Raw genomic sequence first — 23082 nt, 5'->3', positions numbered from 1 at the left:
GACACAGTCTGAGGGAAGATGAAAGGAGAGTACCTGGGCATTTGGGAAGCTGTGAACTAACTATTTTTTTTTGTTTGAGAAAACAGCTTGCAATGGTTTGTTTCTTACTCCGAAAAAAACTGCTGACGCTGATGGATAAAGCGACCAAAAAAAAAAAAAAAGTTCCAGCCCCGCACTGAAGAGGATGTGTACAGATTAAAACCAAAGACCTGGATAACAAGCAATGGCTTCTCTCAGTATGTCCGGAATCATGGATCATGGAGCTCAGCGTGAAAGTATTAGGGAGGGGAAATAAATAGCAGTGAATCCACAGTGCAATTTGTGGATTTGAAGCAAGTGATACGAAAGAGGTCTTCCACACGATGAGGCAGATTTTCTCTTCTAGCTTCTGATTGTGCAAACCTGTGCTTCACTAGAACTTAATACAAGTCTTTATAAGACGCATGGAGGGGTTTGACTGAAGGGGTAAGAGGGTCAGACCCTGATTCAGACTTGCTGACATGTAGAACTGATATGTAGAACATGTGGAGCTGTGTCATGGTTTGAAAACAAAGACATTGATGGAATCCTTTACTAATATAAATCAGCTTGTAAGATGGGATCTGACTGAAAACATTTATGTCTGACACAGGGCCATAGCCTTCACCACGTGTATAGTATATATTAATAAATATGACAGCTACAGTATTTATCAAATATATCCAGAAGTCTAAAGATATATGTGAAATGGTACAAATATGACTTATATAATAAATATATTATTGCACATTAAACTGGTTACAAAGAGTTATCAGACAGAATAACCATAAAGTGAACGATAGTATATTGGACAGAAAACAGATATATTATTAAAGCAATCCAAGGCTTTCAAGTTCATTTACTTAAAATAAATATGACTCCATTAAAAACACTGCAATATTGCACACAGGGTTTCACTTTGTTTACAACTGCTTCTTCATCTGTTAAGACTCTTGAACGAGAGATTAAAACATAATAGAAAACGACAGAGAAAACACAAGGCTGTGGGAACATTTCCGTGAAAAACAAAAATATAATAACGCTATGATGATCATAGCAAAGAAATATCCATAAGAGATAAGAATTTCACAAACTTTCCCAAAAGGTGGTTTGTAGTTCTGTTACCTAGTGAGTCTAAAGAGGTGTTACCTGCTAGCTATATTGTTTTCGTTTCCATAGCAGCAGTTTGTCATTCTCTCATTTGATTTACAGAACTCTGTAAACACACTCGCAGCACAAACAAGTCAACCCATTACCACAGCTGTTACAGTATGCTTCTACTGACTGCTGTCTTCAATTATTTGACCAAATTTTTTGACAGGATTTTTTTCCCATGTTTTTTGGATGTCAGATGTGTCCTCTTCAGACCACCAGAGCAAATTTTAATAAATCTCTCCAATGGGTTGTGTCATTTTTGCACATAAATTGCGTAAATTGCAGTTTATACAATTTTATCACTTGTTGTTGACCATGACAATGAGAGTACTTACAAAGGCACTTTTCTTCAGATTTTCCTAATATGGCCCGAAGAACATGACAAATGACAAAATGAACATTTAAGCATGACAGTGCTTCTAAACCCAATAGAATATCCTGAGCCATACCACATAAAGTATATCTGTTCTATTCAAGCTAACTGATCAACATGGATGACTGTGGACGTTAAGGGTTTAATGATGAATTGTTTGTTTGACTCTGATGTGGCAGTATGTTACAGTGAAAGGGCTGGTTCTCAGAGAAAAACTTATGCATTTGTCTGAGTGATATGAGGGTGACACATATTTTTGCTAAAATTAAAGAAGCCTTAGATGTTGTGTTGCTTGGTCAATCCTAATAGAACAGTAACATAAAAATAGGAACTTTTCACTGAACCTTACACCTTTGACTTGTTTCAAAATTGATATGCAAAATCAATAATAAGTTCAATGAATGGTGCATAATCAAGTCCCTAACCAATCACTGGTCTTGTTACTCATTCAGCACAAGCTGATGTGCCAAAGACTATGGTTAATTATGCCCTCAGTGTGCAAAAGTTTGTTTTGCCCTTTTCAGTTTAGTCACAAATCACCACAAGCCATGGTAATCATGAACCAAGAACCTGAATCAAGAACCTGGACATTTTTTCAAGTTAATACAGTTAATGCACCCCCCCCAAACAAAACAAAACAAAACAAAACAAAACAAAACAAAACAAAACAAAACAAAACAAAAAACCATGGCTACAGTTCCAGTCTGATTGTCTCAACTTTGCTGACATGTGCAGTACAGTTAAAGCATTAGACTTTTTTTGAAATCCTTCTGGACCCTTGCATACCAGAATTTTAGATCTTCAGACCCAGTTTGGCTTTCTGTAAGACATGGGATGAAAACAGGGTCACAGGGGGAGAGAGGGTGAGAGAGAGAGAGAGTGAGAGAGAGTTAGAATAGAGAAAGGCAGAGAGGTTTATTTGAAGAGGTGAAGATAAAATGAAGAGTGAGAAAGACTGCACTTACTATTCCAGATGCATGTTTGGGTTTAACCGTGTAAGAGGCCTTCTCTCTGGCCTGTTTAAACGTCTCCTCTGCCACTTTCAACCTGATACACAACATACAAATTCAGTTCACATTCAGAGAGCTCACAGGTGAAAAGTTCTCCTCCAGGCTATCCTTAACTACAGTGGTTTTTATTAATGTAAGGCTTAGTATTTACAGTACTTATTACAATGTAATTACAAAAATATTACACATGAATTAATAAATCAGGACAATGGAAAGTACAACCATATATGCTTATATACTAAGGCAATGAATTGAATCTCTGCATAAAAGAATGTTTTACATAAAGGCAGTAACTTCAAATCAGTAAAATGTTTATTTAAACTTTTGTGAGAGAAAAAAAACAACACTTATCAAAAACATAAATCTCTGCTACTTTTTCTCTTTGGGGAGCTATCAGAGGTAGTAGGTCTAGGATGTTTTTGCTGTGAGGGGGAGAGGGGGGAGTGAAGAGTGTAGGAGAGATAAATGCTTGTAGACCGGTGTGGGCTCTCTGAGGGCCAGCGGTGTTTACACAGGAGAGAATTATGTGAGTACAGTAAAATAACTGTGTCAGAGCTGAGGGTCTCAGGGCTGCCTGCCTGAGGCACACTTCATCAGTGGCAGCAAACTCTAAACACCCCACAGGTTATTATAACATAGACACAGACACAGACACAGACACACACCCACACACACACACACAAACACACAAGCATGTGCACACACACACGCACACACACAAGTGCGCGCACGCACACACACACACACACACACACACACACACACACACCACATTGTATACATGGTTTTATGGTTCTGTTTAGCGCAGTGAAGTATTCATTTCCGCTTGAAATACCAAGGATATTTGTGTTAGCAATTTAAGTTAATGATACCAGCACAAATGCGTTTAATTGACAGATTTACCAACTATATGATTAACAAAGCATGCCCCTGCTTACCACCCCCCCCCAGTCCATCAGTTTCACTTAGTCATACACACACTTAGTCAACCAGCATTCACTGAGTAATAATGTCATCTTAGCCAGGTCTTCTTTTCACTCAGACAGACTCATGAAATAAAAATGATAATAGATAGTATTATGACATGTCTAGGATCTTTTAAAAAATACCTGCAGTGTCAGAGCCCACACAGATGTAATGCATTTCTGAATGAAACAGACAGAGAGAGAGAGGGAGATAGATATTATAAGATAGTTCTAAATCTCCCTCACCTGTCCTGCAGTAAGCGTTTGTTCTCTCTTTTCCAAAGCTCTTTGAAGTCAGAGGAGAACTCGTGCCATACAGAGAAAAACGTGTTGGGAGAAATTTCCTTCTCCCCTGCTTTGGGTTTCACGGAGAAAAACACGCTCAGCTCCAGAAATCTACAAACACGGGCATAAAAACATGACATCAAACATAAAATATTTGAAAATGAGATTACAAACGTCTCACACTGTGATTGTGAAATAGATTGGCTTACCCTGAGCGTTTGAAATGTGAAAGTTTAGATTATAAAAATAATACCATAGCAAAAAGAATGATCTGGGCAACTGCTCTCTCCCTGAAGTAATATTTCATTTTGTGAGAGGTTTGAAACCGGAGCAGACTGTCGAGGTGAACTCATTGTCAGCAAAACAACGCAGCTAATATTTTAATTTACTGACACTGTCACATTCTTTTGAAATCTGATAATATGTATGACGATTATGCATATGGATGTTGTTCCAATTAAAGACAAAAATAGCAGAAAAGTTGTCTTTTTAAATTATGATATCCAACGTTATATGTTGGGAGAGAGTAGACAATGTTGAGAGGGATTAAAAGAGAGATAGAGAGAGGGGGGTGGGGGGAGAGAGGGATCAAGAAAAGATAAAAGCGAGAGTGACTGATCTGAAGAAGTGGTGAACTCATTGTTTGGAGTTCCCACTGAACACCACGCACACACACACATTCCACAGCAATGTTAACAGAACACTGGAGCCACTGCAGTCTGCTGCCTGTGCTAGATAAACAGACGCACACACACACACATACACACACACCCCCCCAAAGACAGTAAACACATAGGTATGAGCAGACAGAAAGACAGATTGATTCTCACACCGTTATATAAAATGACTGACCTGACCAATTAAACTGAATATAGAATTCTTAAAGAGCAACAAATTATATATTACACACACACACACAGACACACACACACACACACACACCTTTACTTACATTCTCTGAGTGTCAGCTAGCTGTGTCTCCTGGGTCTCCAGCTCAGCCTTAGCTGTAAGAGAGAGGTGTGAGAACCAGAGAGAAACATTCACACACTGCATCTTTCCTGCATAAGCCTGGTCTTAATAAGAACACATGACGACATGTGTTGACATGAGCTTGTTATGAGCATAATACAATTGCAACATTCTTAGCATGTCTAGCCTTCAATATTACAGAAAACTATTTTACTGACCATACACGATATTCAGTAGATGACGCACAAGTGTGTAGTGGAAGATAAAATCATTCAGTATGAAGTATTTGGAACAGTGTAATTATCTCTCATGAAGGCTCCACTGTTTTCCTCTCTTTTAAATGTGCTGCAAGCTCAAAGAGTTCGCACAAGATTTCACATGTCCACAGTTCTCTCAGTCAGGGACAGTGCCAAAGGGCCTCTTGTAAGGAGTGACATTGTTAGCGTTAACAGCAATGCAAGCTGAAGTGATTTCTGAATACATAGAGGAAGCAAGGTATTACAGAGGAAGGGTGTATGTGTGTGTGTATGTGTGTGTGCGTGTGCGAGTGTGTGCATGTGAGTGAGTGTGTGTGTGTGTGTGTGTATGTGTGCTAATTTAGTAGAGAGAGAGAGAGAGAGAGAGAGTCTGCTCTTTCATTCCAATGTAAATTATGTGCACAAGTATACCTGAGCCCAAAACATCACTTTGAAGTTTCAGAAACAAAAAAATAACCAACGATGGAAAGACATCAAAATCAAATCAAAATCAAATCAAAAGGACCTCATTTCCCCTCCATAGGTCAACATTAAATTAAAGCAAACTCATCTCTCCAAAATCTTACCTTATTTAGCTGCTGCAACTAATTTGCTCCCCATTATATTGGTAGGTTGTCATATAAAACATCATATATCAGATATCAGATAACATGTTAAAGTTTAGACTGTAAGTATGCCTAAGGATTTGAACAGGAATTAGTGGACTTTACGGTCTTTAAAACACAAATCCTCTTTCACTCTCATCTCAATTCAGTCTGTTTATATCAGCTTAAGGGTGTTATTATTCTCAGAAAACGTAACCAGATTAGCAGTACAGAAGTAACATTGTCTCAACACACCATTCTGCTGATCTCCTCTACTAAACCAAAGGTATAACAGTTTGATACAAGATAATATGTCAGTGCCTACAACTACAATCTCATTGCACTATGAAATGGACAATTAAAACCCCTTCACACATGCTGAATTGTCCTTAAATGTTCTGGCAATTTTCTGGAAAAGTGTGTAATTGCCGGCCAGAGTCGATATTCCAGAAAAGTTGATCTACCAATTTTTTGGGACAAGACCTTGTAAATATCCTGGGAAAAGTTCCCGATAGACTCAAACGTGAACAAAACTGTAAAACTGCTGAATAAGAGGATGAGGTTTTTGATGACGTATTTGTTATACGACTTGCTCACAGCAAATTGAGCCAGGTTGATTTAAATCAATTAAACAAAAGCTACCGAAACCTGCGAGTGCAGCATTGTATATATTAACATTACCTGTTTATAATGATGTTGTAAATTAACAACACTGCCAGCAATAGAATATGTTCACCCACCATTTTTGCCCAAAACAAACAGTCTTTCTCTGCTTAAATCTGACTTCACATTCTGCCTTTCCAGCATTTTCGTGTCATGTGCGAAAATGCTTGTCCTAGCAATTTTACAGGAATGGTGTATAAGTGTGAAGGTAGGTATCTTAGCATTGCTGGAAACATTTTTCAGGCAATGCTCTAGGTCACATATGTGAAAGGGAGTTAATTTATTATAGCAGATACATTTTCCCCACTTTATAGACATTTTGCATTATTCTGGATTTTTGTATGTGATGAGCACTATATTCAAATCATTTAACATACTTGCTACCAAAGCTTATTTATTTAACTATTTTTAAGAACTGTTTTATACTTTCCGCATAGCCTGTACTACAAAACTAAATTCTTATTTCGTTTTCTTTTTCATTGTATTTTTCCCAAGAAAATCCTGTTTTCTCTCCTTTCTCTGAAACTTTTTGAAGCTGAAGTAGTTATTGGATCCATATTGAATAACTGAAGATGACGATTTGTTTTATAATGATCCACTTGCAGTTGAAGCAGTAGTCAGTAGTAGAAGACCAGCAAAGCTGCCAATAATGGCTACATCTCTGTCCATGTTAAACATATTATTGCCTTCAGGCATTGAGCTTTCAGGGGGTTGTGTGTCTCCATCAAAGGCATTAGCATGCATGAGAATGAACAGAGTGAGCGCGGAAAATCGCCGTAGACCAAACAGCTAAGCACCAGCGAGTCTGCCCCTCTCTCTTCTTTCTGCGGTCCGTTTCATGGTCAAGAAAATAAACAGGAATGGTCAGCAGAGTGGAGCCAGAGACCTCCCCAAATCTCCCCCAAACCATCCTCAGAGTTTCAGATCATGCAAAATAACAAAAAAATATGACATTCCTACATCTGTCTTTTTCCATTTAAATGTTTCCTCTCTTTAACGAGAGGTTTGGAGAGTGTTGACGGGGAGAACCATGACCTTTGGACAGCCGCAGGATTCAAGGGAACCCCTTAGTGTTTGGATCAAAAAGAGGGGTGCGGGTGCGTGTGGGATGGGGCGGTCTTTGCGACTCCGTTAGAGAGAGGCTTTCATCTGGGCTGTTGAAGTTAGTATCTTTCTCTCTCTCTCTCTTTGGTCAGTTCCCCCAGCTGAGAGCACATATGCGTCTAATTACATCAGTCTGATTTAAATACAAAGCCATAGAAAAGAGAGGGGGTGAAACAAGCAAGCGAGAGAGACATGAGAGAGAAAAAGTGAGATAAAATAGGTAAAGATAGATAAAAAGCTAATAGACATAGACAGATACAAAAGGAGAGAGAGACAGGAAAGAAGAAAGGTGTGTTTATGATGGGGGGGGGGACAGAGATACAGAGAGAGAGAGAGAGGGAGAGAGAGAGAGAGAGGACTGCATGGACCAGGTCAGGTTACAGATGAGCTTCCCTTTCAGCCTGTTGTGTCATAGACAGAGAGGGAGGGAAAATAAACACAGAGAGGAGGGCTGAAAACAAACAGCATTAGGAGGACATGATATGTTCATCATGGGCCCAGCTTCAACATCCAATTCATTATATCTGCCTAAGACAGCTCAAAGCATAAACACACTCAGCCCAAGAGTTTATTTAATTTTCCACATGAAAGTGACTCTGTGTGTGTGTGTGTGTGTGTGTGTGTGTGTGTGTGTGTGAGAGAGAGAGAGAGAGAAAGAGAGAGAGAGAAAGAGAGATGATGATGATGAGAGAAAGTGTATGAGGTGAAACGGTGGGGGGGCGCTAGATGTGTCAGAATGATGAAGAAGCAAGAGGTAGTGGGGTAGATGGAGAGGGGAGAAAGAAAGGATAAGGGGCAAAGAAGCATGCATGCTGACAACTACCAGGGGAGTGAAAAATAGGTTATCCAGGCCCCTGTTAGCAGACTAATAACACAAGCACACGTGGACACACACACACAGACACTGACACACACATTGTCATTTTCTATCTACTCTACACCTCAGATTTGGTTGGTTTTATGTGTTTTGTCATTCTATACAATGAAATGAATGAATAGTGCTAAACAGAATTAGTCCAGTATATGATACTTTATATGACATTAAAATGACCTCCCACAAACCAATGCCTAAGCTTTAGTCTCTCTGTCACAGATAGAGTGAGAAGTACTGTGCACTAATCCGCAGAAAACTAAAAACATTCTCAGGCTTTTGACAAGGTAACTACAGTTAAACTGTGAACTAGCATAGGCTACTCAATCTCTATATGAAAACACAGGAGAGTCTGTTCACTACAAACCATTTGTTCTGACTCTGTGACAAGGCCTTTTCCTTGGGTATGTGTGTGACAGCAAGACTATGTATACAAAGTATTTGTATTGATTTTGTGTGTATTTGATCACTCAGAGTGTGTGAACACATTTTTTGCGTATTTGTCTGATGTGACAGTGTGCGCGCGCGCGTGTGTGTGTGTGTGCATGTGTATGTGTATGTGTATGTATGCTACTTTAGTATCTCTCTTACCCTGAGTGAGAAATGCCTCCATATTCTCCTTAAAAGGCTGTAGATGTTCCTCAGCTGACTCCCTGCTTACCTTCTCAGTTTCCGTAGAGCAAGCTAAAGAAAGAAAGACAGAGAGAAAGAGGAGATAAATAGGCAGCAGAAGAAAAGGGAGAGAAGAGCGTAACCTATTCATACACTATAAATCTGAACCCCGCTGCAGTTTGCCTCCAAGTGAAATGTTGCTAAGGTAACAGTGCTAATTCATTCCATCCACTGCTATTACATCCCTTACCTGTATCCCTTTCCTGGTTTGCTGACTGATGCTTTCCGACAGTAGACCCCTGAAAGAGGTCCTTGAGGGACCATGAAGTTACGGTCCATCAGTGTAAATGATCGATCAGATCCTCGCATGCCAAACCGGCCCCCTGCTGGCGACAACGCTAGGCTAATCTCCCGAGCAGCTGTCCTTAATGGGGTTAGAGCCCGACCTGATGCCCCACTGGGGCCACTGCTTGTGAGTCGCCCGCTTTACTCAGCAGCCTACATGACAGTCGTGTCACAGGAGTAAACATCTGCTTTAGCGCTCAGCTAAGCATACCTATCCACGGATGCTCTGCTCATCTGCTCTGACACATTTATTGTATTAGCGTAAGACTGAGGTCTATGGCTAAGAGCAAAGCCTTGTGTTTTTTCTCCCAAAGGGGCAGAGTCAATATGATAGGTAAGGAGCTGAAGAAATAAACTCCTTTGCCAGAAGAATAATGCTGCCTTGAGCGTGGCAAGCAAAACAAATGACTGACTTTAATGTGTTTAGCAGGAAGAAGTATGATATATTTTTGGCTAACATGATTGTTTGAAGATATCATGATTTATTCCACCAGGGATGGTATCCCATTTCAGTTTTTTGGAAAATTAACTACTCGTATTAATAAAAAGGGATTTTTGTTGGGACAAAACCAGTGTAGCTCAGAACTAAAACTAGCCTAAAATTGTTAATACTTGTCTGTTGAAATGAAGTGTTCAATGATATGGATTCGTATGTCTTACTTACAGAAAGCCTCTGTTCTAGTCAGTGATGTTAAAACAAACAAACGGTTCAGTTTTACTGACTCGATCTTGTTTAACCATTTTAAACAGTTTCTGTCAGAGATTGAGAAGCATAATCATATACCTTCTTCACACTCTGTGTTGACTTCAGTCTTGTCCCTTTCACCTCTGATACACAGCCTGAATCTTGGAGGAGTTCCTCTGAACTTTCTAATACTGGGTAACTGGATTTTTAGCCAGAGCAAGACAGTTATTGTGTTAGTCAGAGCTGGATTTTTAGCCAGAGCAAGACAGTTATTGTGTTAGTCAGATTTACGGGTCACTGGACCATTCACCTACTGATGTCTCTGTGTCCCCTTCATACTGGATTTTTCATCAGATCATCTGGCAGTTCAAGTGGGTGCTCAACAGAAACTACATTTGGATAAAATCTATTTTTTTTTAAAATAAATAAACACACTTAGTAAACTGTTTACTAGACTGCTTATGCCGTTTATCCACAAAAATATTGACAATAATCAAGAACATTCAGAATTGTATGCCTACCGAGTACTAAGTAGTGAACCTAGCCAAATAAGTGGTATAATATTTACACGGTGAATCACTGATTAACATGTGTACATAAACACCATCCACTTATATTTGTACAGTTAACAATTTGGTAACTTTAGGAATATCCTGTTGGGGGTCTACAGTTAAGTATTAGCTTTTAAAGCTGTTGTGGGGAGTAGCAGCTCACATGTAACATGTGGCTAACAATCAAATTGCTGATACTGTGACTCATTAGCTGAGAGCAGCTGCCAAGAAAATTCTTACTAAAAGACAAAACCAATTACAATACAAACTGAGATACACTAAGCATTCAAAGGCCACTCTAAATATTTTGCCCTATAAACACATCAGAAACAATTACATGTGTATATTTTGACAGTCAACTAACTTAATCATAACACAACAAAACAACAGAATGCACAGTCTCTGGCTTTGACATGATGTGTAAACATAGTGCTGATAGATTTCTCCTTTGTAAAATTATTCATCCTCAGATAAAGGACACATTTTATACATAAACAGCAGCAACTTCAGAAAATTACGCGGTAATTAACTTTGGCAAATTACGACTTGATAACACAATAAGTAAATATCCATCATTCCTAACAATGCCTAATTAGAAAGTAAACATGTTTGTCTGTAAACATAGTTCAGTTATAAAATGCCGCTGAAAGGATGGATTTTGAAAATAATATGTAATTTTCATTTGACACACAGTTGTTCCTGGCATGGAAGTCAGTTTGGGTAAAAGTGTCTGCTAAGTGAATAAATGTAAATGTAAATGTAATTAATTTATGACTTTATGAATTTATTCTTAGCAATGCAAGAGGCCAAAAACAATCGTGTACAGTATTGATCTCCATGATGAGTGGCCGATGCACTGATGTAAGAGCACCATTAGGAAAACACAGGGTCTCTCTGGGCCAGTGGCACACACCCTTATCAGACTCTGATATCCAGGAATGATTTGTCATGGCAGCAGTGTGTGTGTGTGTGTGTGTGTGTGTGTGTGTGTGTGTGTGTGTGTGTGTGTGAGAGAGAGAGAGAGAGATAGAGAGACTATGTCTCACCATTCAAGTCTTTTCGTAATTTGCGTAGATCTCTTTGGAAGTCCTCAAACTTCATCTGAGATGCTTGGAAGAGATCCTGAGGCTCAGGCAAAGGATACACACATGTGTCTCTTCCTGCATCCTATTACACACACACACACACACACACACACACACACACAATTCCAGGGTTAGTATATATGCAGAAGAGTATCCTGTGTTCACTATATTTAAAAAGTGCATAGTGCTGAGTGGTACTGATGGTGTGTGTTAAAGTCAATGGCCCTTACAGGTCTACAGAAGTATACAAAGAGCCGTCATCACATGATAATCCTTTCTCACACAGTTGGTAAGAAGATAGATCCACTGGCTGTTAGTTTATCTCAAAGGCAACACATCTGTTCCTGTTATATCAGCTAACAATGGAAACAGCGTCATGCTGACATCAGAACATCTGGACTTGCTACTTAATTACTATAAACTCCCTTTGAATCTCTGGCCAAACTGGGGATCAAACCAGCATTAAGATCTGGCTAGAGAAGCAATCATTAGTTTCTCTGGTGAAATGAAAAAAGAGCAAATAAATGTAACAAGATGGCAAGCAAAGACACAGTGTCTTCTGGCACAGAACAGGGATGATGATGAAACCTCTGGCCAGGTTTCTGACAAAAGGAGAAACAGAGAGAGAGAAAAGAAAAAAAAAAGTAAAACAAACTTAGAGCCAAATCACACCTCATCAAAGTGTTGTAGATAGTACACCACGATGTAAGACAGAAGACTTTGTGAGTTATCCTAATGGAGAGATAGAGAGAGAGAGAGAGACAGAAAGAGAGAGAGTGAGAGAGATCCAGTCATCAAAAGCAATTTGTGTGTATCTAATGTACTTACAGGGTTGGATTGTAGATTACTGAATGTCAATAATGACTTTATGGGTAAAGTTCAGAGTCTCTGCACACATAAACAACAAATCAGGCATTTTTCAATGTGGGATACCTGTCTACATCTTAATTCACAGTCAGTGCTGCTGCTGTTGCTCTGCTCATTAGATGTTTATGAAGCAGACTTTTTGCACATTTGAATATTTACTAAAATATAAATCAAATTTAATACAAAATACAAATTAAAATCAAATTCTTAAAAAAAAAACCCTTTAAAAGATATTTCGCATTTAATTTTCTTAATTCTTGTGCCTTAGATACTGAGGATGATGTTGCTCTTCTTTAGACTTACACTGCTCTTAACATCCTTCAGTTTGGGCAGGATGTCTAAGGTGAACCCGTCAGCCTGACCTCGCGTTCTGTTTCCTCCATTCATAAAGTTCCCAAAAGCCAGAATTAAACCCAGCACCCGCAACACTCCCGTACCAGACTGCAAAGTCTGTTACAGAGAGAGAGAGAGAGAGAGAGAGAGAGAGGGAGAGAGAGAGTGAGAGCGAGAGAGAGAGAGAGAGAGAGAGAGAGCATTTCCTTGACTTTCTAATAATGGTTAATTACATAACTCAGTACACAAGGATAAGATTAGCATCATGTAAACACATGAAGTGTTAGCAGAGTTAAATAAAGTAGAGCAGAACAGACCTTCGTGCTGATTACAACAGACATTATTGATTAGCACCCATCATTGATAAAAATAAAAAAAAGACAAAATCAGGACACGGGATATCAAGTCACAACCGCAACCATGTAAAAAAAAAAAAAACACACACACACACACAATAAGGTCAAATCAGGAACAAATGCTGTATTTTGAAGATTTGTTAAAAAAAAATTAAATAAATAAAGATGGCCATGGGTAGGATGGAGTTCTTAAAAAGATTTATTTTACAAGCAGACACAAAAACCACCGGAGGAGTAGTATTGTAATATGGCATATTAGCAGCACATTAACAGAACAGTACCAGACTGTGTCTGTTTGTAACCATGCAAAACCTGATGAAAAGCCTCACATCTTCAGTTCTCTTTCCCACTTTTTTCTCTCGCTGGGCTCACCTTGCAGACTCTCTGCAGGATTTCCAGTTTCCTGAGGACAGAGGCGATGCACTCTGAGAAGGTAGACTGAAAGAGGATGCAGAAGACTCGACCTGTGAACTGAGGGACCTGAGATAGCTGCAGCAGGAACCTGAGAGAAAAGAGCAAAGGAAAATACGTGAGAATTTCAAGTTCAAGTTTATTTAAAGCCCAATATCACTGTTTGCAGTCTCAAAGGGCTTTACATGCCCACGGGGTTTACAACAAACAAAACAGGATGGCACCCCCTGACTTAATCTTCATAGCGGGCAAGATATTATCCATAAGTTAAAGAAAACAAATAAGTCTTGAGTTTGGTTTTAAAGATGTCAAGAGAGTTTGCCTCCCTAATTTCTGTAGGTAAACCATTCCAGAGGAAGGGAGAGCGGTAGTTAAGAAATGGCTTGGTGGCCAGCGGACTTCGTTTTAACTCTTGGAACAACCAATAGTCCAGCAGCTTGCAAGTGCGAGGAGGGGGGATGTGTGTGATTGTGTTAGAGGGTGTAATTAAGTCAGATAGGTAGGCCGGCGCAAGCCCATGTAGAATTTTATATGCCAATAAGAGGACCTTAAAATGTGCCCTGGCATGAATTGGGAGCCAATGAAGGGAAGCCAGGACAGGTGTAATGTGGTCAAACTTCCTCGTTCTGGTCGGGATTCTGGCAGCAGCATTCTGGAGCAGCTGAAGACAGCCAGTGAACAGTGAAGTGCAAAAGGAGGGGAGGGCGGAGCAGAGGAGAGGAGAGGAGAGAAAAGACTGCTCTCTGGCCTGTCTACAGTATGGGCAACATCTTAATCCCATAATGGTGCTTAATAGGGTAATGGTGTAATAAGAGTGTCAGAATATATCTCACAGACTTTGAAATATTTTAAGATTAATGGAATAGTACAGGCGTACAATTTTATAGAGTACACTGAGTGACTCCAGAGAGGAGAGAAGAGAAAATTTAGTTTTGTTGGTTTCTTTTTTGTTTGTTTCTTACATTCTGAAGGTAAACACCAAATGGGCTTGCAAGATATGACAGTCATACATTTTTATGTGATGTCCCAAATACTTGTATATAAGTGCAACACTCCATCTTCTCCTTAGCATTAAAAATGTACGACAGCGTGTTGTTTTTACAGAGTTTGCAAAACCCTGACAGAAAGAGTGATAAGCGGGAGTGACACAGGGGAGAAGCGAGGGGTAGTTGAACAACTTTGTAGAGGCCCTTACTGTTCTGGTTTATCCAACGGCTTTGCGTCGTCCTTGTCTTTGTATGATGCAAAATGCTTCTCAAGTTTCTCCAGTTCATCTGGTTGAGCTCTCTGAACACACACAAAGATAAAGTCAAAATAAAACTCATAGTCAAGAAAGATTAATGCTCAAAAACATGCACACAACAATGACCTCTGAGAATCTGTGACAAAAACATGGCAATTTTGTAATTCTAGTTTACGTCATTAACTGACAACGCTAAAAAAAACCCCCACTAAAAACAACACTAAAACTTCAAGAGAAGAGTGGCCACAAATGGGTTAAGGATACATCTAATATTGATCAGAGAGAAACCTCAGTTTGCAACTTTGCTCTTACTGAAGTTTCCTGAATAAATAATAAAATTAATTTGACAGTTTATGAGGTCTTAGTCTCTCTGTTACTTAACTCACTTTGCGTAAATTTAATACTGGTGAATTTATTTTTATTCACTATGCTCTCGCTCACTGAGGTGACTGTCCTGTGAGAGTGAGACCTGCGAGATTCTGGACAGCCAGATGATTAAAATTGAGCAAAAAGGGGGGGGGGGGGGGATTGAATGTTTTACTGATGTTTTACAAGATTGAATGTTTTACTTCAGTCAGTGTATGTTAGCTCGCTAAATGTCTACACTGAAACACTTGCATTTAATCTCAAAACACAATGCAGTTTGAAGTCCTAATTTATCTCTAAGATGCCACTACATGAAATGTATATGTTATTGCTGACACACGCAAAACTGGTATTGGCTCTCAGTATTTTAACTTCCAGTGACCAAGGATTAGCTTTCTGCTAACAAAAACATCTGTGAAAATGGACAGGCTCTGATCTCTCTGCCTCTTTAAAGTGTAAATGTCTGTAATGAATAGCAGTTCAAGCCTCTTCACTAGTGCCGATGTAAGCGAGTAAAGTCACGTACTGTAATGGAGCACAGACCCTACTGAATCCCACTGGAACAATGAATCAGGGCTCCTTTATTGCTTATAAATGAGTGCTTCCCTGCACAGAACAAGGGTTTGAGATGAGCAAGACATTTGTATTGATTTGGTGTCTCTGAAATCAGTCAGTCTATCTATCTATCTATCTATCTATCTATCTATCTATCTATCTATCTATCTATCTATCTATCTATCTATCTATTTGTTTATTTGTGTTTTTGTTTTGTTTTGTTCTACAAACTGCTTATTTGGCTCATGCTGTTTATTGCTTTATTGCTTGATATCAGTGCAGCTGTAAACGAATAAAACATCAAATACTGAAAAGGGAAATGTTCTTGGGTTGGACAGCAAAGTGTGTTATTTGGTATTGTTATATATGTAACCCTACATATCCCTGTGTGTATGTATGTGTATCCACACACACACATGTATGTGTGTTGTTATATATGTAACCCTACATATCCCTGTGTGTGTATGTGTATCCACACACATATATATGTGTGTTGTTATGTAACCCTACATATTCAAGTATGCGTGTATGTGTGTCTACACACATATGTATGTGTGTTGTTACATATGTAATCCTACATATTCCAGTGTGTGTATGTGTGTCTACACACACATGTTTGTGTGTTGTTATATATGTAGCCCTACATATTCTAGTGTGTGTGTATGTGTATCCACACAGACATGTATGTGTGTTGTTATATATGTAGCCCTACATATTCTAGTGTGTGTGTATGTGTATCCACACAGACATGTATGTGTGTTGTTATGTGATCGTAGAAATGCGACTGAGACTGTAATCCACAGAAGTAGACATAGAGGGAGGGAGGACAGAGTACCACCCTGCCTGCTGTGGTTATGGTGAGCCGGGGGAGAGAGAGAGAGAGACAGAGAGAGAGAGAGAGAGAGAGAGAGAGAGAGAGAGAGAGAGAGGAGGGGGTGTTCTGTGGTATTGGGCGTCAGGGTCAGAGACAGCGAGGAGTCTCTCACACACTAAAGAGAAACAACCCAACATCTCAACTCAACAACCAACAACATTGCCTCCAGGCAAAAACACCACTACAGAGACAATAAGGGAGAAAGAAGAAGAGAGACTTCAGAATTCCTCCCAAATATTTTTCCAGTCCAGTCACTGAACATTCTAGCAATCAGTATCCTCTGTTCTATTCTCTAGTTACACTCCTGTTTCAAAAGTATTCTACGATTCTTTATGGAATCTTTTAAGAAAAAATAACACTGTGTATAAAATTGGAAAAACATGCCCTCTTCTTACACTGTGAAGTACTGATTTAATGACACAGGAGAAAGCATTTTCATTATTATTTTAAAGATAGAGAGATTTGGTTTCAAGTGAACCTGATGAAGATGCATAGCTGTAGTGGTCTGTTTTGATCTCTTCATATCAGACATGAAACAGGTCCTCAGCCATGACAGAAAGACTGATGCCTGTGGTTACAAAGCTTGAGCAATCTTAATTTCCAATCTGAACATAATATTTTTGGTGGGTCGCACAGACTGATTTCATAAATGATGCATAAACAAAAGCCAAACCCCAACCTTTAAATTCGTACATAAAAATTCGTACATAAAAATTATATTATAAAAATTGCACGTGACAGTAGTCTGCGTTGGAATAATAAGGAGAAAAGGCAAATGATTTACTGATGATAACATATACCTGACTGTGGGTTACATAACTGACCAGGCTAATTCTGTCCATGTTACTTGCTGTACAACTTGCTTCACTTTTGAACTGCATCATGAAAAAACATGCTTTCTCTCTCTCTCTCTCTCTCTCTCTCTCTCAGACTCAGAGGAACTCTGGCTCCATGGCAAACCTCATACATTCCAGCGGCGTTTGTGGCCTGCCTGTTTGTTTTGGTATTTAATGCACATTTCCCCCATCTCACTGTTGAAGTGGACCACATTGAAACTGAGCTCTACAAACTGAACATTTCCCCTCAGAGAACATTGCTTTCTGGCCTGTATACAGTATGGGCAACATCTTAATCCCGTAATGGTGCTTAATAGGGTAATGTTGTAATAAGAGTGTCAGAATATATCTCACAGATTTTGAAATATTTTAAGATTAATGGAATAGCACAGGCTTACATTTTCATACAGTGCATTGAGCGTCTCCAGATCCACTACAGTGCTGTCCATGTTCAAAATGGCTGACAGGGAGAGGGGAAAAAAAAAAGAAAAATTAGATGGAGAAACACAAATATGGTACTTGTTATTACAGATTTCGGTCTTGTACCTATGATATATTCATAGTGTTAGGTAACCACACAGAGGAGTGGGAAGTGTAAAGCTTAGGATTCAGTTAGGATTTGAATTAACAATTTTGATTTAGGCCGGGCAGGGCTTAAAGTTTGTCCCTGTCGGAGATATTTCCCACGATGCATCTTACAGTTGTGTGAAACGAGGTCCCATATAGTTCTCTTTTATTTCCAACTTTACATAACTTAACATTAAATGTCTTAGGATATGTCTCTTACAGTGTCAGAGTTGACATACAGTGGGTCAAGGTTAAAACCAAAGTTCAGCTTCTCTAGTGGAACTAGAGTGACAAGTCATGGGTTCCATTCCAAAGTCTGCATCAAAAGCCAAGGCACTTTTCAACCACAAGATCAGTAAACTGTGTAATTTAGCTGCAATACAATGTTTACCCATCATCAAACATTTCATTTTTTGTTTGACTTCCATTTAGTATGGACATTTGAAATGATATCAGGTTTTTGGTTTTGGCTTGGCTGTTCTGAACAAATACTTTTAAAAAATAAATACCATTATCTCATGCTGTTTTTCTTGTATACATTCAATTTGGAAATGGGAACATTGGTTACTGGCATATTTTAGATACCACAAAAGAGAATTACACAAACATGTGCCTTAATTTGGCAAGATGAAGTAAAATGTGATAAAAGACTAAGTTCAGGATTTCATTGCTTAACCCAAAAAGCATCAGCTACAACTCCAGACATGGGCAGATGGGGAGTAACTTAAGGAGTAGAAACAAAGAATAGGAGAGCTAGAACTGACTGTTCAAATCTTGAGTGGGGTAACTTGGGAAACATGAGCTGGTGCATTTGTGGTAAACACTTGGGTTATTCTGTGGAAGGAGCGACATGGTATTTCGTTTTCCCTCACCCACTACTGGGTATTCTATTAAAAAAAAATCAGATCCTGGTGTTCAGACCCTATCCATATCTTTCCAGGAGGCCTCTGTGCCACAGGGAACTCTTTAATAATCCAAGCTATTACATCGTAATAAAGATATGAATTACTCATCACTACACAGTTACAAGTCCCATAAAAGCACTTAAGCTGCCCCTAATCATTACCTTTGAAACTGGTGCAGTTAACCAAAAAGATATGCCTCCCCCACATTGATTGTGTTATTGCACAAGAATACGCCATCAATACCAGAGTGTTCGTTATAGCATTATGTTACAGTGGCAGGTTTCTAATACATGTATCAGACTGTGGAGTGAGGGGGGGGGGGGAGAGGGGGTCTCTATTATACAATGAAAGAGCTGAATGCAGAATTTAGTTGAATTCCTCATTAAGTGGGTATTACTTGTTATAATGTCACTGCTATAATGTCACCACTACTTATGAACCAACCAATCATCTACGTATAGGAAGAGCTTACCCCACCAACAGGAACAACTTATACTATCTCCTTCCAGTTTTAAAGGGAATGACAAAATTGTAATAGTACAAAAAGCCATGACAAGTGTAAGGAAGCTGATATTTCGCTCCGTATACTTGTATTAGACCAATATTTAGAAGAGTCACTCTAAGACCTAACTATCTACTTGTTAGCTGATAAGCTAGCCAAGTCAGCTAAATTGACCTAGAAAACCAAGTAACCAACAACTGCTGACATTTGTCGTCTGGTGGCATGTCTAATGTTCATGTCTTATACAACATTATATCTGCCACAATGTCAGCTGCAGCAGTGTTTCTTATGGGTAATTCAATTGCATAGCCATTTAAAATGATATGCATGAGTTTCCCAATTATGCTATCATGTGTATGGGGCATAATTAATAACAATATTGATCATGGCTTTGAACCGGTTCAAGGAACGAAAACGAAAACTAGAAACAATCGATATTTCGTTAGGAACAAAAGCGAAACCAGAAACTTTACAGTTTTTAATGTTCTGGACCAGAAACATTTATTTGAAATAATGGTAACAGGTTAATAATGTTTTTGTTATTGTTGTTGTTGATGTTCTTTTTTTATTACAACAGATTAACATATTTTCTGCTTGCAATAACTGTGGTGCGAAGTTCACTTCCTGTCTTCCTCCAAAACTCAAATCTTTGAGCAGACATAAATTTACTGGCGGCAGGCGCTGATACAGCGTGAAAGTGAAATGTGGTGTGGTCTCCCTATTTGCAACTAGAGGAGGTAAATATTATCCTATGCACCTTATAAAATGTTGGTCTTAGACATCAGCTTCATCAATATTTGATAGCTAGGCTACAATTTAAAAAGAGAGCCAATGTTGGAAATAGCTAACCAGTTCCAGTTAGGCTGAACATAATATGACCCATATAGCCTATTAGCAAGCTTATTAACTGCTGCGTTAAAATGACATATATTCTCATGACTGGGAAACCACAGTGGATGTCAGCCAGAGGACAGATTGGACTACAGTGAGGGTAGGCGAATATGTTATGACTATACTTTTGAGGATAAGAAATAAACTTAAAAGTAGCCCTGAACACACAGTAACATTTCATCGGCTCAGAAAAGAGGTGTATCATATTCTAAAAAATGATCCACACATAAATGCGAGTTGCAAGTTATAAATCTGTCCAAAAATATTTTTAATTTATGATAATGACTGAATTGCTTGTGTGTACAAAAATAAAGAACTAAAAGGCAGAAGAGAGAAAAAACAACCAGATATTTGTTCTGAGAGCCCTCAGAGAACGGCCAAAGTGGTTTCAAATAGACAGACACACACATACACACACACACTTCCTGACACAGTGGGGGCACCACAAAAGATAGTGTTGATGCATCAAATACCTCAAATTACACCAATTAGCTATGAGCACAGTTCTGTGGGATAATTGTTATTTACACACTCAACCACTAGTAATTTATCATGAAAGAACTTCATGTTCAGATAAGAATATAATTACAACAGTTCTTCATAGCCTGTTGCAGCAAGAAAGAAGAATTAATAATCAGCTGTTGATTAGTGAATCAGTGGTTGCATATTGTACTTCCAGTCTTAATCATTTTAACAGCAGTATCATTTTACCATTGTGTGAAGGGTTGGAGGTGGCGGTGGGGGTATTATTACAGAATGAATTTATATTTGATGATTCATATACTTTTTCCAGTCTCAGTGGACTACTGTCAGTGGACAAAACATTTAGAGCAGCAAAGCAGCAGAAAATGGGCTGAGCAGAGCTCTGTGTAACTGAGATATTCGCAAAGACAAACAACTCTGATCCACAGGAGGTTGTAAGACATAGGTGCCTTGTTGTTTTTTAACAGGGGGGATGGCCCAATGGTCACTGACACTACTCTGTAGAGTATATAGGGGGCATGGCAGGTTAACAAGGGGGATGCATTTTGGTCATTTTGCTAACGGGGGGGTGGCATCCCCCCTCATCCCCCTTCAAATGGATGAACAAAATAGAAAACACTAAAAACGAACACAACAAAACAACAGTTGAGAATTTTAGGTCAGATTCAAAGGCACATCACAGAGTCTGTTTATGTCAAAAGGACTTATTTGAAAATATGTTTCAACCAGAGTGAGGAACTTAAACACAAGCTCTTATGAGAAACAGCTGAGATATGAAGGTCTGGACTCACAAAAGGAGAAATTCACAGTGAACACATTCTCTTATGATAGCTACTGACCTGAGTAGCTTGCTTTGTCAATACGTCTATTGTAAAACATATTACACATATGCACATGGATGTAAATCAACCGCATTAAGCTTTAAGAGAACACTACTTCTAATTACACGCAGACAGCACTGTCTTTTATGGTTTCCACGGTTAATATTAGACTCATTGACTGGTCTCTTCAATAGCAACTATGGCAGTTCACCATCCTTTTGTTATGATAAAAACCTCTCGGAATGAGAATGAATGCTGCTAATGCTAAGAGTTTAAGTGACCTGTATTGTCTGAAGTCAGCATGCTATTGTACACTGGCTGTACTGTTCAATGGTAATTTTCTACATGCTGGTCTATAATCTTCCAAAATCTTCTTCCACAACTCAGAACTCACATATGTAGAACTGTGTATGACCCTTCAAAGACCAGCTCTGAAACCAAATCACAACATTCTACCACACTTCCTAAACTACCCCCAAACCCCATCTATGCGGGCAGGTTTGATGTTCAGGAATGCCTGTATGATGGTTAAATTGTTGTGTCAAAAGTGCTTTTGTGTATCTACAGTGGTTCTGTCTGACCAAATGACTCAGTGTCCCCACTGTGCTAACCTCAAGTCCACTAGACGAAGCCAACACAAAATAGCTTTGGGCGTCTAGTCAAGCAACAACAATAGCTTCTGGTCGTGAAATTCGTGGAGCCATAGCAGTCTGCAAAGCTGATGGAAGAACGCAGAAGAACATGCGGTAAAGAATAGTTCCAAGCTTTGTTTTTTTGTCGTTATCCAGGACAGAAGATGAGTGGCTGATAAAAGAGTTTAGCAATTCACAACAGCAATTTATGACTGGAGGGCCATGAAACAGTTGTTTAACGAAAGCAAATAGCTTGGTCAGTGCTCTCCAAGCTTGGTCTCCAAACCAAGTGTGGTTAAAGGTGTGAAGGTCTGACAAAATAAAAGAAATCTAACAGGTTCTGAATTCCTTAGCTCTTCTCTTCTCTTCTCTTCTCTTCTCTTCTCTTCTCTTCTCTTCTCTTCTCTTCTCTTCCAAGATAACCCTGCTCCCTTGGGTTCACTGCAGGCAACACACTCTGTATTTTTCATTTGGGTCTTGTTATGTCTATTTACAAGTCTATTTATCTGATGGAAGTCAACAGAACACGTCATGGTCTTCAAATTTCTCAGTCTTTCCGTATTCCAGTACCATGTCTCTGTAGTTGTCCTGTGCACATATTTCTACATTCTGCTCCTTTATTTTAACCCTTATATAACCTTAAGAACTTGTCTTCCTGAGAAAAACAGTACACTGAAAAAAACATAATATTACATAATTTTGAGAGGATGAGATTACAAAACAGGCATCAAATAATTGCTTTGTAATTGTTAAATAAAATAAAATCATAAATCCATCTCACTTACATTTTCCACAGTAGACTAGATTAAGAAATTCACATGACTCAATACATGTCTTTACCGTACAGTACAGTATAGAGAGTGAGGCAGTTAATTAGAGCTCTGATTTGGGATATATCCAAAGTTTCA

At 38.9% G+C, this 23082-nt stretch overlaps 2 protein-coding genes across 2 annotated transcripts in view; one reads left to right on the top strand and one right to left on the bottom strand.

The window, feature by feature from the left end:
- The window catches only part of grem2a (gremlin 2, DAN family BMP antagonist a), a 588-nt gene extending 576 nt beyond the window's left edge, over nucleotides 1–12 (top strand). Inside the window, exon 1 of the mRNA XM_030787501.1 lies at nucleotides 1–12. This exon is cut by the window's left edge and continues 576 nt beyond it. Within this exon, the coding sequence (XP_030643361.1) occupies nucleotides 1–12 (12 nt within the window).
- A 2327-nt stretch (nucleotides 13–2339) lies between these two features.
- The window catches only part of fmn2a (formin 2a), a 36732-nt gene continuing 15989 nt past the window's right edge, over nucleotides 2340–23082 (bottom strand). The window contains exons 7-17 of the mRNA XM_030787500.1: nucleotides 17772–17833; nucleotides 14695–14786; nucleotides 13461–13590; nucleotides 12703–12849; nucleotides 12205–12264; nucleotides 11494–11614; nucleotides 8846–8938; nucleotides 4759–4810; nucleotides 3768–3917; nucleotides 2512–2593; nucleotides 2340–2366 (exon numbers count right to left, since the gene is read on the bottom strand). Of these exons, the coding sequence (XP_030643360.1) occupies nucleotides 2340–2366; nucleotides 2512–2593; nucleotides 3768–3917; nucleotides 4759–4810; nucleotides 8846–8938; nucleotides 11494–11614; nucleotides 12205–12264; nucleotides 12703–12849; nucleotides 13461–13590; nucleotides 14695–14786; nucleotides 17772–17833 (1016 nt within the window). The remainder of the gene's footprint in view (nucleotides 2367–2511; nucleotides 2594–3767; nucleotides 3918–4758; nucleotides 4811–8845; nucleotides 8939–11493; nucleotides 11615–12204; nucleotides 12265–12702; nucleotides 12850–13460; nucleotides 13591–14694; nucleotides 14787–17771; nucleotides 17834–23082) is intronic.

This window comes from Chanos chanos, chromosome 10 (assembly GCF_902362185.1).
Source record: "Chanos chanos chromosome 10, fChaCha1.1, whole genome shotgun sequence".
Taxonomy (NCBI): domain Eukaryota; kingdom Metazoa; phylum Chordata; class Actinopteri; order Gonorynchiformes; family Chanidae; genus Chanos; species Chanos chanos.
This window is presented reverse-complemented; position numbering and strand designations above follow the sequence as displayed.